General features: G+C 66.4%; 1 protein-coding gene across 8 annotated transcripts in view; it reads left to right on the top strand.

Annotated features, from left to right (window-relative positions):
- Iqsec1 (IQ motif and Sec7 domain ArfGEF 1) overlaps window positions 1–13,877 on the top strand; it is a 122,904-nt gene that overhangs the window by 102,030 nt on the left and 6,997 nt on the right. For all 8 annotated transcript variants that reach the window (XM_046458684.1, XM_058583733.1, XM_058583731.1 and 5 more), the window contains exons 4-11: window positions 4,249–4,410; window positions 6,359–6,481; window positions 7,247–7,413; window positions 9,257–9,396; window positions 9,977–10,006; window positions 10,543–10,668; window positions 11,111–11,210; window positions 13,022–13,183. In XM_046458684.1, coding sequence (XP_046314640.1) covers window positions 4,249–4,410; window positions 6,359–6,481; window positions 7,247–7,413; window positions 9,257–9,396; window positions 9,977–10,006; window positions 10,543–10,668; window positions 11,111–11,210; window positions 13,022–13,183 — 1,010 coding nt within the window. The remainder of the gene's footprint in view (window positions 1–4,248; window positions 4,411–6,358; window positions 6,482–7,246; window positions 7,414–9,256; window positions 9,397–9,976; window positions 10,007–10,542; window positions 10,669–11,110; window positions 11,211–13,021; window positions 13,184–13,877) is intronic.

Genomic DNA, 13,877 nt, shown 5'->3' with positions numbered 1-13,877 from the left:
GTGTCCAGGGTGCAGGACCTGCCACCTGTGGTCAGGAGATGATCGTCCCACTTGGGTCCCCTGTGTGGGCGTCAGAGTGGATAGAGTAGGGGCCGCGGGAGGGGGCGCTGCTGGCCCTGCAGGTGGGTGGGCAGAAGGGAGGTGACTGTCCCTGCAGGACCTGGATCCCTCCAAAAGGCCCTTCCGGGCATGCGGGGTCTCTGCACGTAGCCTGCTCAGCCTGTGGCCTGGGGGACCCTTGGCCTCCCTCTGGGTCAGGGGCCTTTGCATCGCAGGGCACAGGGACCTGCTCACACCAGTTTGACCAAAGGGGCTTCCCTGGTCCCCAGCTGCAGCCCTGTCCAGGGCAGCAGGGCCACCAGCGGTCCCCAGCCCGCGCAGGAAGTGGGGTCCCTGCCCCTGCAGGCTCCTGCTGGCGCCAGGTCGGCTCCCAGGGCCACTTCCTGTGGCCAGCAGGAAGTGGTCTCTGTCAGGCCTGAGGCCAGGGATGAAGACGGCCACTGGGTCATGGGGACACAGCTCGCTGGAGGGGTGGGGTGGAAGGTCCAGGGGCTCCCGGCAGGGATGCTCTTCGCGGGCAGCTCAGACCTGGATGGGTGCAGGGCCTGCTCTTGCCTGGAGTCTGCTGTGGCTCCCTCTTGCCCAGTGGCCCTTGAGTGGCTCAGGGGCAGGTGACTGCACGGTCCTGGCTCCTGGTGGCACTGGACTCTGGGTCAGTATCAGATGTCAGGGAGGTGTCCCCTGCCAGCCTCAGGGGAGGCACGGGGCTGACCCGGGCGCAGACAGCAGGGGCTGGCCTGGGCCATTCCCGACACTTGGCAGCTGGGGACGGCGACACTGGCGGAGAGAGCCGTGGGGCGCTCAGAACCTGCTGGACAGGGCCGCCTCGGAGTGGCAGGGACGGCATTTTCTGGGGCTTCCCAGGGCGGAGGAGGGGCTCACAGTCCAGCACTTTCATCTTGCTGGGCGCCCTGGAGCTAAGTGCCTTGACCTCTCTGTGCCCTGATGGAAGTGTCTGTCCGCTGAGGCTTTTGCAGTGGTCCTTCTGTCCACCAGGAACCTTCTTCCTGTTCTTCTTGCTCCCGTTCAGGGCCACCTCCTCAAGGAGCCTCTTCCTGCCTGTCCCCTCGGCCCATCTAAAGTTGACACCTCCTCCGGGTCCCTGGGGCGTCCTGAGGTTAGCTCGGCCCTGTGGCCAGAGCGCCTCTGAGGGCTGGGGACATGTGCTTTGTGGACAAGCTTGTTGACTCTTCCCAGTGACTGACGTGTGCACCGAGCCAGCCCCAGAACACAGGCACAGAGAGGTTCAGGAACTAGCCCTAGGTCACCCAGCTGGTCGGCCAGACTTGGCCCCTGGGGCCATGCCCAAGACGCCAACGCTGCCGTCCATCCCTGGGTGCTTGGATTGTACCTCCCTCCTTTGTGTCACTCTGATGAGGATGTCCCCTGGCACCATGCCTGGCCCTCAGCGGGTGCTCGGGTGACCAGTAAGGGAGACTGCAGGGGTCGCACTGCCGTCCCTAGGAGTGGCACATGCGCCCTCCGCTCACCGTCCAGTAGGCAGGGCTGGCCCACCGCTCCCGCCCTGGACAGGGGTGGGACAATGCGGCTCTGTGACAGGAAGAGGCCGAGGGGACTGGGTGGCAGCCGCGGCTGGTCCCATGGGACACGTTGCAGAGCCTGTGAGGTGCGTGTCCCTTGGGCACAGAGCACAGGGCTATGCAGGGACGGTGGGCGAGGAGATCGCCCTGTAGGGCCTGGTCTGCACTGGACAGGGGGCCTCCCTGTGGGAGGGGACACCAGCAAGGTCCCCGGACAGGGGATTCGCCCTGGAAGTGTCTGGGGCACTGGCTGCCACCACCAGGGTCACACTCTAAGGCTGGTCTCCTCGGCCGGAAGCCGTTCAGGGCTCCTGGCCTGCCTCTCCAGCCGTGTCACCTGCCATCCCCCCAGGGTCCTCGGTACCCGGCTTTGGTTCCTTGCTTCTGCCGAGTCGGGCGGGATCCGTCCTTCCTGCCCTGGCCTGGGGCCACCTGGGATCGTGACTCGGTCCCTCCTGCCCACCCCGGCCACCTACCCCTGCACTCACACGCGTGGGTGCACACAGACACCCACCTGCCAACATGTGCCCTCTGCCGTCACCAGGTCCTAAGTCCCTTTTCCTCCCTCCTCCACGGGCCACCCACCCCTGGAAGCCACAGGGGCCACCAGCTTGGCTCTGGCCGGGGTCTGGCCCTGGGTCTCAGCAGCCACAGGCCTCGTCTCAATGTGGAAACGGACCCTTCACTCCCCAGAGCTGGGCTCCTGCTCCCCCAGGAGGAAGCCGGCACCTGCTCTGGCCTGGCCCACCACGGCCCTGCCCTCCCCTCCCCCAGGCCCCACGACAGCTCCCGGGGTCTCCAGTCCCACAACCCCCTCCCCCAGGGCCTCTACCCACAGTTCCCAGCCACTCCTGAGCCTGTCCCTTGGTCCCTGCTCAGAGGGGGCCTCTCTGCTCCCCCTGACTGTTCCTTCGCAGACTCCCTCGGCGCCAGGCTCTGGGCCCCAGCCCGCCACTGTGCTGGGTGTTACTGGCACGGTCCCCACTGCTCTGTGCCAGGCACAGACTCAGAGAGCCCGTGTCCCCATGGCCTCACCACAGCCTTATGGCTTGCCCCCTCCCCCTTTCCCACTGTGCCCTGAGCCACCCGACAGAGGGACTGGCGCTCAGGTCCCCGACTCTATAGGGGTCTGCAGGGGAATGTGGGCACATCCCCAGGAGGGGAGGAGGCTGGGCCCGGCCGGGCACCCTGTTAGCATCCTGGAGGGACTAGGCGGTCCCGGCCCCGAACAGCTGTGGGGGCAGGGTCACCCCATGGTCTCCTCTCTGTAAGCCTCCTGGGGACGGGTTTCAGGTGTGTGGCCATCCTGGGGTACAACAGCAGGGCCACCTGGAGGCCAGGAGGTGGCTTCCTGCTGTCCCCAGGAGCCTCACACACCGCTGGCGAGGGAAGCGGCCTTTGACTCTGTGGCCACCCAGGGGACAGCAGAGCCCTGCACTCCGCCCACCTGGGTGACCGCCTGAGGCCCTCAGGTGGTGGATAGTGCGAGGGGTGTCCTCGGGGACCAGTGGGGACTGGGCCACACCAGTCGCTCGCAGGTGGTCGTCCCCAGCAGGCACCAGCTGCGTGATGGCCTCAGCGAGTCACATCTGGGGACAGGGAGCCAGGCTGGCCCAAGGGCCCCAACCAGCGGGGACACCACTCAGCTCCCAGAGGGCCTGGCAGCCCCCAGCCCATGCGCCCTCCAGGATCATGTGTGGCCCTTCCAGCGCCTCACGCCACCTTGTCTCCTGTGACCGTGCTGCCCCTTAGCCAAGGCCAGACCTGCCACCATGGGAGGCCGTGGGCCAGAGGAGGGGTGGCCAGCGGTGCCCAGAACCCACCTGGACCCCCAGGCCCTGCCCACAGCCGCCAGGCCCCAAGCCCCGTCCCCACTTCCTGCCGTCCCTACGGGGCCTGGCCTTCTGCACCCCTCGGGCTCTAGAGGCTGCAGGGGCGAGGAGACCGGGAGACGCGGCCCAGCCCCAGAGCCGTCCTCCCTGGGCAGTCGGCCTCTCGGGCCTCTTTCCCTCCCGAGTCGTGCAGCTGGACGCTGCTGATAGGTTTTGGTGTTTTCATTTTTTGGTTCCAGGGATTGAACCCAGGGGCATTGAATCACGCAGCCCCGTCCCCAGCTCTTTCTAGTTTTTATTTAGAGACTGGGTCTCGCTGAGTGGCTGAGGCTGGCCTCCAGCTGGCGATCCTCCTGCCTCAGCCTCCCCAGCTGCTGGGATGACAGGGGTGGGCCACGCCTTATGGTGCTTATTCAGGGCGTCCCTGCGGCCTGAGTACTGCCCAGGGCTCCTGACGGTGGTAGAAGTCGTGCCCCGCGTGGGCCTTGAATGCTGAGCCCAAGGAGTGGGGTTTCAGGGAATTGGTAGGCCCAGGGCCGCTATGGGGACAGGAAGATGTCACTGTCACATGTTGGGGTTGCTGGGCTGTGCTGGGCGACTCTGGGTGTGTGCGGGTGAGGCCGCGACCTTGGGTCACGCTCCAGCACCCCGGAGTGTCCCAGGGCCACCCCAGGCCTGGTTCAGTGCTGGCTGTCACTCTGGCCACCGTGAGGGGAGGTCTCGACTCTGTGGGTGGCAGGGAGGCAGCAGCCCGCGGGGGCAGGAGGGAGGAGGTGGCCGTCCCCTCCAGTGGCTGAGCCTGATCTTGTCCCCAGGAAGCCTGAGAAGGGCGTGCAGTACCTCACTGAACGCGGCTTCGTCCCCGACACCCCCGTGGGCGTGGCCCACTTCCTGCTGCAGCGCAAGGGTCTCAGCCGCCAGATGATCGGCGAGTTCCTGGGCAACCGGCAGAAGCAGTTCAACCGCGACGTGCTCGAGTGAGTGGCCGGGGACCGCAGGGACACGGGGACGCAGACCCAGGCCAAAGGCATGTGCTGTCCCTGCTGTGTCACCACCCCGGGACACGCACACACATGGGCGTCCCCTGGTGTCCTGGGCGCTGCTTCCCGAGCCTGCGGTGGCAGGATCCCGTGCTCAAGTCCCTACGTCAGGTGCCCTGGGGTTCGCGTGGCCTCCTGCCTGGTCTGAGGTGGCGGTCAGACTGCGGTGTGGGGCACAGACAGCCCCCAAGTCTGTCCATGGTCCTCGCGGGCAAAGTTGGGTTTTACTGTTTTTTGGGGTTTTTTTGGTACCAGCGATTGAACCCAGGGGTGCTTCACCCCTGAGCCCCGTCCCCAGCCCTTTTTATATTTTATTAAGAGACAGGGTCTCGCTGAGTTGCTCAGGGCCTCACTGAGTGGCTGAGGCTGGCCTCCACCTTGCAATCCTCCTGCCTCAGCCTCCTGAGCCGCTGGGATGGCAGGCGTGTGCCACTGCTCAGCTCAACACGAGCAAAGTTTTTTGTTTTTCTTTTGTTTTAATATTTCGGGTCCCTGGCCGGTCGGATCTGAGGACTCAGGGCTCACTTACCTTCCTTGCCGGGCTTGCCCATGGGTCTCACGCTGACCCCTCGCCTGACTCCCTTCTGCACCCTTGGCCTGACTGTCCACCTAGCCCTGAGGGGTCCCCGCCCTCAAGTGACGCACGTTCTCGGGGCCTCCTGTGTCAGGACCTCTGGGCGCCTGCAGCTGCAGGTCTGGGCCCCAGCTCTGGCTGGGTGTCCTGCATCCAGTAGAGACCGGTGTCCCTGTTGGTGTGTGCCTCATGTCCTTGGGAGTGGTGGCCTGCTCTGTGTCACACCAAGACATCGAGGCTTCGAGGGAGGGGCTGGCCGGGCACCCCAAGCCCACACGACCACGTGGCCTGCAGCTCTCGTGAGATGCACCCCACATTCCCTCTCAGCCATGCCGGGGGCAGGACCGTGGCCCATGGGGTCCTCAGTGACCCGTGGAGGCTCTCAGTCCATGGAGGCCCTCAGTGGCCCCTGCATCTGGCCCTGCCTTCTCCTTCAACCAGGGAGCTCCAGTGTCACCTGCCACGGTCATTGTCCCTCTCGCCCCTTTCCGACAGTGGGAGGGAGGAAGCGGCGCAGGAAGAGCAGATGGCCCCTGGTGAGGGGCTTGGGCGCCACCCGCCATGTCCCTGCCGCCCCCCGGCTGGCTCCTGGCCAGGGGAAATCCGGCCATTGTCCTCCTGTCAGAAAATAGCAGTGGCCTCAGGAAGCCGCGAGGCTCTGACCACCACCCGGCCTCCTCGAGGGCAGCAGCGCCCGGCTCGCTCCCTGCTGTCCCTCTGCAGCCACAGCCACCCCGAGGGTACCACCCAGGCTGCCCAGAGGACGGGGACGCAGTCACACTAATGCCCATCCCCAGTGCAGGAGGACCCTGGGAGCAGGCAGCAAGTCCTTGGTGGCCCAAAGCCCTGCAGCCGGGTGGCGGTGACTGCGGCCACAGCCGCATTGGAGGTGACGGGACGCCTGAGCCCGGTCATGGGAAATGCCACCACCCGCAGGGTTCCTGGTGCAGACCCCGCCTGGCCCGTTTGGGGGTCACTGCGGCCGGGCTGTGGTCAATCAGGTCACACACGGCCACCCACCAGCTGGCCCCTGCCCACCCCATCACCCATGGGCCCTGTGGTGAGAGCCAGTCTCCAGGGAGGGGCGCCCTGACCGTGCCTGAGGGACACAGGTGGCCCCTGCTGGCCACACAGGAAAGGGTGGTTCAGAGTGGCCGTGGGCCCCACGCTCCTAGTTCAGGGGTCGCAGGCTCCCGGGGCTGCGGTCTTTCTGGAAAATTCCCAGTAGTCCTGCCCGCAGCCCGTCCCAGGCCCAGGGCTGGCTCTGTGCCCGGGGAGACCCTCACGCGGCCTGGGCGTCTTGTGTTCCAGCTGCGTGGTGGACGAGATGGACTTCTCTGCCATGGAGCTGGACGAGGCCCTCAGGAAGTTCCAGGCCCACATCCGGGTCCAGGGCGAGGCCCAGAAAGTGGAGCGGCTCATCGAGGCCTTCAGGTGGGGCCTGGGGCCCTCTGCCCCCTGCGCCGTGGCCGGGGTGGACCTTGCTGCCCGCCTGCGTCCCAGCTGCTGCTGGGGCCCCTGTTCCTCCTGAGGGGACCGTGTCTGTCCCAGCTTTGCACCTGAGGACACCGGAGCAGAGGATGGCGGAGACCCACCGCTGGGTTCTCGCGGCTCCGAGTCCTGGGCACATTCCCCCTCTGGTCCTCTCCAGTTCCCCCTCTGGTCCTCTGCACACTCCTTTTCCTGGGCAGAAGCTCCCCTGGTGGCTCCCCTCCAGCCCTGTGACAGTGGCCTGGTTCCCCGTCACCCTGCTGCCTGCTGTGTGACTCCAGGCTGTTGGCTCGCCCACTCTGGGCCTCACTCCTCACCTGGGCAGCTGGACAGCACAGCTTCACCCTGGAGAGGGGAGCCCAGGGGTCCAGTGCCCGGGGCTCTTGGGGACACCTAGCCCAGCAGCCCACTGGGCTTCCTGGAGGGGACAGCTCCAAGCCAGGCCCCCAACACAGGGAGGACTGAATCGCAGCCCCTGCCTGTCTTGCCCCTCCACGATGTCACTAGCAGGGTGTCCTGGAGGCAGGGTGGCCGTGGGGACAGTAAGCGAGATGCCCGGCTGAGGCGGGCTGTGAGTGCTCCCGGGGACCCAGGACCAGGCTGGGAGGGGCTTGAGGACATTTATGGCCAGCTGCAGCAGCCAGTGTCCCCCCAGCTCCGGGGAGGGCGGCGTGCCTCCTGGGGGCCCTGACCGGCTCTCGTCCCCAGCCAGCGGTACTGCATCTGCAACCCCGGGGTGGTGCGCCAGTTCCGGAACCCGGACACCATCTTCATCCTGGCCTTCGCCATCATCCTGCTCAACACGGACATGTACAGCCCCAACGTCAAGCCTGAGCGCAAGATGAAGCTCGAGGACTTCGTCAAGAACCTGCGAGGTGAGCTAGCACCGCCACCATCCGCCCCCACCCGGCTCCCCCAGCACCCACCCCTGGAGGCTCCCGGGTGCCAGGGGCCCCAGTGGTGTGTGAGCTGGAGCCTGGCCTGACCCCTGGTCGTTCCCAGCGGCCTCCAGTCCCAGGGATGGAACCCAGGGCACTAACCACTGGGCTACACCCCAGCCCATTTTTATTTAGAGACAGGGCCTCGCTGAGTTGCTGAGGCTGGCCTCCACCTTGCGATCCTCCTGCCTCAGCCTCCCCAGCTGCTGGGGTGACAGGCGGGCACCACTCATGGAGCTACTCTCTAAACCAGAGCTCCGGCACCCCTTCCCCTGTGGCCAAGGATTCCCCAGACAAAGGCCCCCAGGAGGGCTGGGGGGGCGTGGCCTGAGCAGTCACCCTGGGTCCCTGTGCTGTGTCTGTGGGGACCTGCAGGCCCCAGGGACTTCAGGTCCACAGTTGTGAAGTCGCGTGGCCAGGCGGAAGCGAAGGTGACTGGGGATCCTTTGATGGCGCAGGGGCGCAGGGCCCGGGCAGTGGCTGCGAGCTCCCTGCCCCGCCCGGCCTCCCTGCCCTGTCCCCTCGCTGGGCCCAGCCTGATGCTGGTGGTCAGAGTCCCAGGAGGAGCCAGAGATGACCAGGGCAGAGGAAGGAGAGCTGCAGGGTGGACACGGCAGTGGCTTTAGGGCTGCGTCCATCATCCCACCTGCTGACCCCACAGTCCGGGTCCTCTAACCCGCTGCCCAGGGAGGGACGGGGCTCCCCTTCCCAGGGGCCTTCCTAGGTAGGGGCCTGTCCTCAGTCACCTCTCTTCCAGCCAGGAGCTCGGGTAACTCTGTCCTTCCTGTGCTTGAGAAGGGACAGCCAGGGCAAGGAAGGGCCAGGTCCACGGTCACAGAGCAAGCGGTGGGCAAGGCGGGGCAGGGCTGGTGTCCCCAGGCCTGGCTGCTCCTCCCGGCCGGTCCAGCGGTCTCTTCAGGGGACCCGCCCCACGTTCCCCCACAGCCCCTGTGGCCCATGGGCCTGGCAGCAGGAGCGCCCCTGGGGCTTAGCTGGGCCACTGCTGACCGTCCCAGGGTCCCTGTGCCCGGGCAGGAGCAGGGCGCTTGGGGCCTCGGGGAGAAGCCCGTGTCGGGCAGGCGCGGTGGGTCACCTGAGGCGCCCAGGTCAGGGGGTTGGCTGGGGACGGTTTGTGAGACTGCAGCTGTTTGTCACGGAAAGGGCACGTGTGTCCCTTCTGTCCCTGTGCCGTGTCCAGATGCCACCTGAGGGTGACCTGGAGGGTTTGGAGCTGGTCACTCTGACAGGCCAGGCCAGCTCGTCCAGCTTGGGGGTGGGGCCGTGTCACTCTGGGTCAGCCACTGCTCGAGGGCCCGTGTCCCTGACCTCTGGGCCTGTGTAGGCTGAGGGCTGGGGAGGCCACCGAGGGGCTGGCTTCTTCTCCCAGGGGCTCTTCTTGGTGGCGTGGGGACACCGCGCAGGTCCCAGCCCTCAGCTCTCGCCAGGGGACAGGGACAGTCAGCCAGGCTGTGCAGCCCCGCTCAGTGTCCCCTTTTGTGACCGGGGACCTTCAAGCCTCTTGCTCGGGGTGGAGCAAGGCAGCCCCTCTGAGGCCCGGTGAAGGCAGTTGGTGGCCCGTCCCCTTGGGGGTGTCCTCACCAGCCAGGCTGCGCTGGGCCTGCTCCTGGGCTACGTCCTGGGGACCCCGCTCTGCCAGGGACCCAGGAGGGCACCCTGCTGACCCGTGTGCAGACTGGCAGCTCCGGGCGGGTGGGCGGGGCCAGGACAGCTGCGGCCATCCCAGCCCCCACCGCTCTGACCTGGGCCGCGTCCCGACCAGGAGTGGACGACGGTGAGGACATCCCCCGGGAGATGCTGATCGGCATCTACGAGCGCATCCGGAAGCGGGAGCTCAAGACCAACGAGGACCACGTGTCCCAGGTGCAGAAGGTGGAGAAGCTCATCGTGGGGAAGAAGCCGGTGAGTGGTGCCGCCAGGTGACCTGTCCCCAGCCCACTCCGCTCTGCTGCAGGGCCCTGTGGGTGGTTCCAGCCGGGCACTTTTTTTCTGTAGTATCAGGGATTGAATGCGGGGGCCCTCGACCCCTGAGCCCCGTCCCCAGCCCCTTTTGATATTTTATTTAGAGACAGGGCCTCGCTAAGTGGCTGAGGCTGGCCTCCACCTTGCCATCCTCCTGCCTCAGCCTCCCAGCCCCTGGGATGACAGGCGTGGACACTGTGCCTGGCTGAGGCTGGGAATGTTCTAGCAGCCCTGGCACTTGGGCCTCTCAGCCATCTGCTGCGTGCTGTAGCTGACAAGGGAGGCCACGAGCAGCGGTCAGGCTGCGTTGGGGCTCAGCTCTGCCCCACCCTGGTGGGACATGGGGGATCTGTCAAGTGACAGAGGGCTTCCCTTGGTGGCACCAGGGCATGCTGAGGCCTTGGGGTGGGGGGTGGGGGGTGGGGGGACTCAGGCTCCTTGCCCGGTGGCCCCTGCGCTCCCCGGGCCGGGTGGCCTCCGGAGCACTGAGGGCTCTTCCTGCCGTTTGCTGTCCCCGCAGATCGGATCCCTGCACCACGGGCTGGGCTGCGTGAGTACCCGGCCTCCGCCTTCGCCCCGCCACCACCCTGGGCAGCCTCCCCTGGCCCTGCTGTCCCCGCCAGGGCCCAGCTCCCAGAGCCCAAGTCGGCTGCTTGAGATGTTTTCAGAGGGACCCGGAAGCTTTGGCTCGACTGCCCAGCCTGTCACCTCTGCTCGCCAGGCCACAGCCACTCGGGAGGGTCATGGGTCGGGCCCAACGGGGGACTCTCCTAGTGCAGCCTCTGCCCCCTCCCTGGGGGCTCTCGGGAAGGCCTTTCCCCTCACAGGGACCAGGGGAACGAGCTGTGGCTGACCCCCCCCCAGAGAATCCAAAGGAGGTCTCAGCAGCAGTGGGGACACTTCCTTGGGGGAGCCCGAGACCACGGGACAGAGCAGGTCCCCAGGATAGAGTGCCTGGGGACAGCTGCCACCAGCCGGGGCCCCTCTGCTCACTGGGGGATGCGAGAGGCGGCGCCTTGGGGGCCAGGCCCGAAGGCCGGGTCCAGCACCCGGTAGGCTGGAGGAGTGACCGTGGCCTGTCCCCAGGTGCTGTCCCTGCCCCACCGGCGGCTGGTGTGCTACTGCAGGCTCTTCGAGGTCCCCGACCCCAGCAAGCCCCAGAAGCTGGGCCTGCACCAGAGGGAGATCTTCCTCTTCAACGACCTGCTGGTGGTACGTGGCCACCCGGGCTGGCCAGCGCGGGCAGTGGGCCTCGGACACGCACCCGCCTGCTGGGGACCTGGGGAGGGCATGGCCCTGGGTCTTCTGTGGCAGAGTCCCACCCAAACCAGTGCCTGTGACAACAGTGTCCTGGGCCCAGGGGGCAGGGCGGGGTGTGTCCAGGGCTCCCCTCACCTGGAGGTAGACGGGGCGGGTGGGTGGGCACCCCAGGCCCGAAGGTCAGGCCTTGGCCTCTGGGCTCTGCACTGCCGAGTCCTGGCCACCCGTTCCTGTCCCTGGCGTTAGACCCCAGGTGCACGCGCCTCACCTGGCTAGGAGAAGCCCCGAGGGGACTGTGCCTGGGGGTGTGCCTGCCACCTCGCTGCCACCTCTCTGCGGCGGCTGCCCATGCCACGCCTGCAGGTGCCACAGGTGTGCTCTCTGCTGTCCCCAGGTCACCAAGATCTTCCAGAAGAAGAAGAACTCGGTGACGTACAGCTTCCGACAGTCCTTCTCCCTGTGCGGCCTGCAGGTCCTGCTCTTCGAGAACCAGTGTGAGTGCCCGGCCGCGCCTGTGTCCCCTCCAGGCCAGGACCAGGGGCGGGTGGCAGGGCCACTGTCTGTGGGAAAGCAGAGCAGCCCTGGACATGGGCCCTGGGGTCGACTGGATGTGTGGCCGATGGGCCCCTTGCTAGAATGTTCTGGAGAGCGTCAGCGGTGGCCTGGTGCTGCATGGCAGGTGTCCACTGAGCGCCTGCGGGAGTTTGGGGCCGGCCTGGCCACCTGGGGAGTCCTGGCCCATGTGCCCGCTGCCGTGGGTCAGGAGCCGTGGCCTCTGTCCCCTTGGCCCACGTGGGGGACCTGCCTGCTGGGCTCCCAGGGCCGTGGCTCCTTCCTGGGAGGCCCGGTCACTCATGGCACAGAACGGCCAGCACTTGGGAAGGGCTGTCCCCAGGCCCTTGGAAGGCCCTTGGGGACCCCGGGGCTGGAGGGGTCCTGGGTTGGGGGTGGCTCCTACCTGGGACACCCACCGCTGGCTTGTGAGCTGGCCTGTCCCTTGCCCCCGCTCTCTGCTCTTTGTCCCTGTCCCCGGAGATCCCTGAAGCCGGCCTGTCATCTTGGGTGGGGACAGCATCCCCCTGGCTGCCCTGCCGCCTGTCTTCCCTTGGTGGGACCCAAGGGCCACCCGGCCAGGACCAGCCTCACCCCGTCCGCTCCTCACATGCCCTCGGCTAAGTCCCCACGTCTGCCCCTCCCTGGTCAACAGCTGTGCCTTGCTTGGTGTCCCACACATGTACCAGAGTGACATCAGTGGGGGCCATCCCCACGTCACCCCGACTAGCACCCCATCCCTGAAGGGTGGTGATGGCTCCTGCTCCCTGGGTGGGGACCAGACCTGGTGTGGCCCTGGAAGTGACGTTCCAGAGGCCCAAGGCTGCACGTGCTGGACTACGGGTGCTGGCCAGGGCCATTCTACCAACACCACAAGAACGCCTTCCCCTAGGGCCCAGGCTGGCAGGCAGCCTGGGTCAGCCCCCGGCCAGGCGCATTCTATGTGCCAAAAGAAGTCCCTGCAGAGCACGGTGGGTGGCCCAGACGTCATCCCAGCAGCTCAGGAGGCTGAGGCAGGAGGATGGCCAATTGGAGGCCAGCCTCAGCCACTTAGTGAAGCCCTCAGTAGCGCAGCAAGACCCTGGGGTGTGGGCAGTGGCTGGCTTTTCTTGGGGATCACAAGGCTTGGTGTCACTCAGCGGCCATTCCCACGGGCCAGCAAGGGGCTGCCACGACGTGGCTGTACTTGTGCCACGAGCACACACGCTCACACACCTGTGCACACCTGGTCCCCTGTGGCCACCCGGAGCCCCTCTGGTGTCAGTGGGGACACGCTGGTGCTGGGCCGAGGCCCTCCACAGGCCCGCGTCAGCTCCCTCCTGAGAGCGATCGGGACAGGGACCCCAGAGCTCAGCTGTGGCACCAGGAAGGTGTGGGCAGCGTGTGTCCGGGGGTGTGCACGGCACTCCCCAAGGCCCTCTTCCTTAGGTCGAGGCCAGCCCCTCATCTGTCCAGAGCTGCCCAGGTGACGGGCGCCCGCCCCTGCTCAGCACCCCTTCTCTGTGGACTTGATACTGGGCACCGTGACCAAGGGCCTCTGAGGAAGGGTCCCCTCTGTGACCTTCAGGCTGGAGAGGCGGGGGGCTGCGGGGAGTGACCACCCAAGTCAGGAGCCGAGATTGTCCCGTGCCTGATCCTGCTGCTGCCCAGAGGCCCAGCCCTCACACCCTCCAGGCCCTGGGACCTTACTGGCCAGGCCAGGGGACCTGGTGCAGGACACCTGCCCCACAGCGTGGCCCTCTGTCCTCCACAGACTACCCCAACGGCATCCGGCTCACGTCGGCTGTCCCCGGGGCGGACATCAAAGTGCTCATCAACTTCAACGCGCCCAACCCCCAGGACCGGAAGAAGTTCACCGATGACCTGCGGGAGTCGGTGGCCGAGGTGCAGGAGATGGAGAAACACCGCATCGAATGTGAGTCCCCCGGTGACCGCATGGGGCAGGGCTGCCGGGCACCCCCAGCCCCTGCAGGCCCCGCCACCCCACCGGGAGGCACCCAGTGGCCAGCGCCAGCCTCCTGCTGGGTTCATGGCCGAGCAGAGCTCTGGGGCCAAGGTCAGTGGCCTCCTCCTGGTTGGACCCGCCAAGCACTGGGTCACGGCCAAGGCCATCCCTGGACTCCAGGCTGGACTGACTTTTTTTGGTACCAGGGATTGAACCCTGGGTGCTGAACCTCTGAGCTGCGTCCTCTTCCTATTTCTGATTTAGTTTCTTTCTGTGTGGTTGTGGGTGCACACGGCACCTTTATTTTATTTTTAAAATATTTTTCAGTCTTAGATGGAATATGTTTATTTTGTTTGTTCATTTTTATGTGGTGCTGAGGATGGAGCCCAGGGCCTCACACGTGCTAGGCTAGTGCCGCCACTGACCCATGTCCCCAGCCCTATTTTATATTTTATTTGAGACAGGACCTCCTTAAGTTGCTGAGGCTGGCCTCCAACTTGCGATCCTCCTGCCTCAGCCTCCCAAGCCACTGGGATCCCAGAACTCTCTCTGAAGGGTCCCACTAAACCTAGGCTCATCTCCTAGAGCCCAGCCAGCCCTGGCCTCACTGCCCCCAAGCCTGGCACAAGCCCTTCTGTGCTGCAGGTCACAGGAGAGTGGCTTC

Source organism: Marmota monax, unplaced genomic scaffold, assembly GCF_021218885.2.
Source record: "Marmota monax isolate L192 unplaced genomic scaffold, Marmota_monax_Labrador192_F-V1.1 WCK01_AAM20220418_F8-fsc00370, whole genome shotgun sequence".
Lineage (NCBI taxonomy): Eukaryota > Metazoa > Chordata > Mammalia > Rodentia > Sciuridae > Marmota > Marmota monax.
The sequence above is the reverse complement of the archived record's forward strand: the minus strand, read 5'-3'. Positions and strand labels throughout refer to the sequence as shown.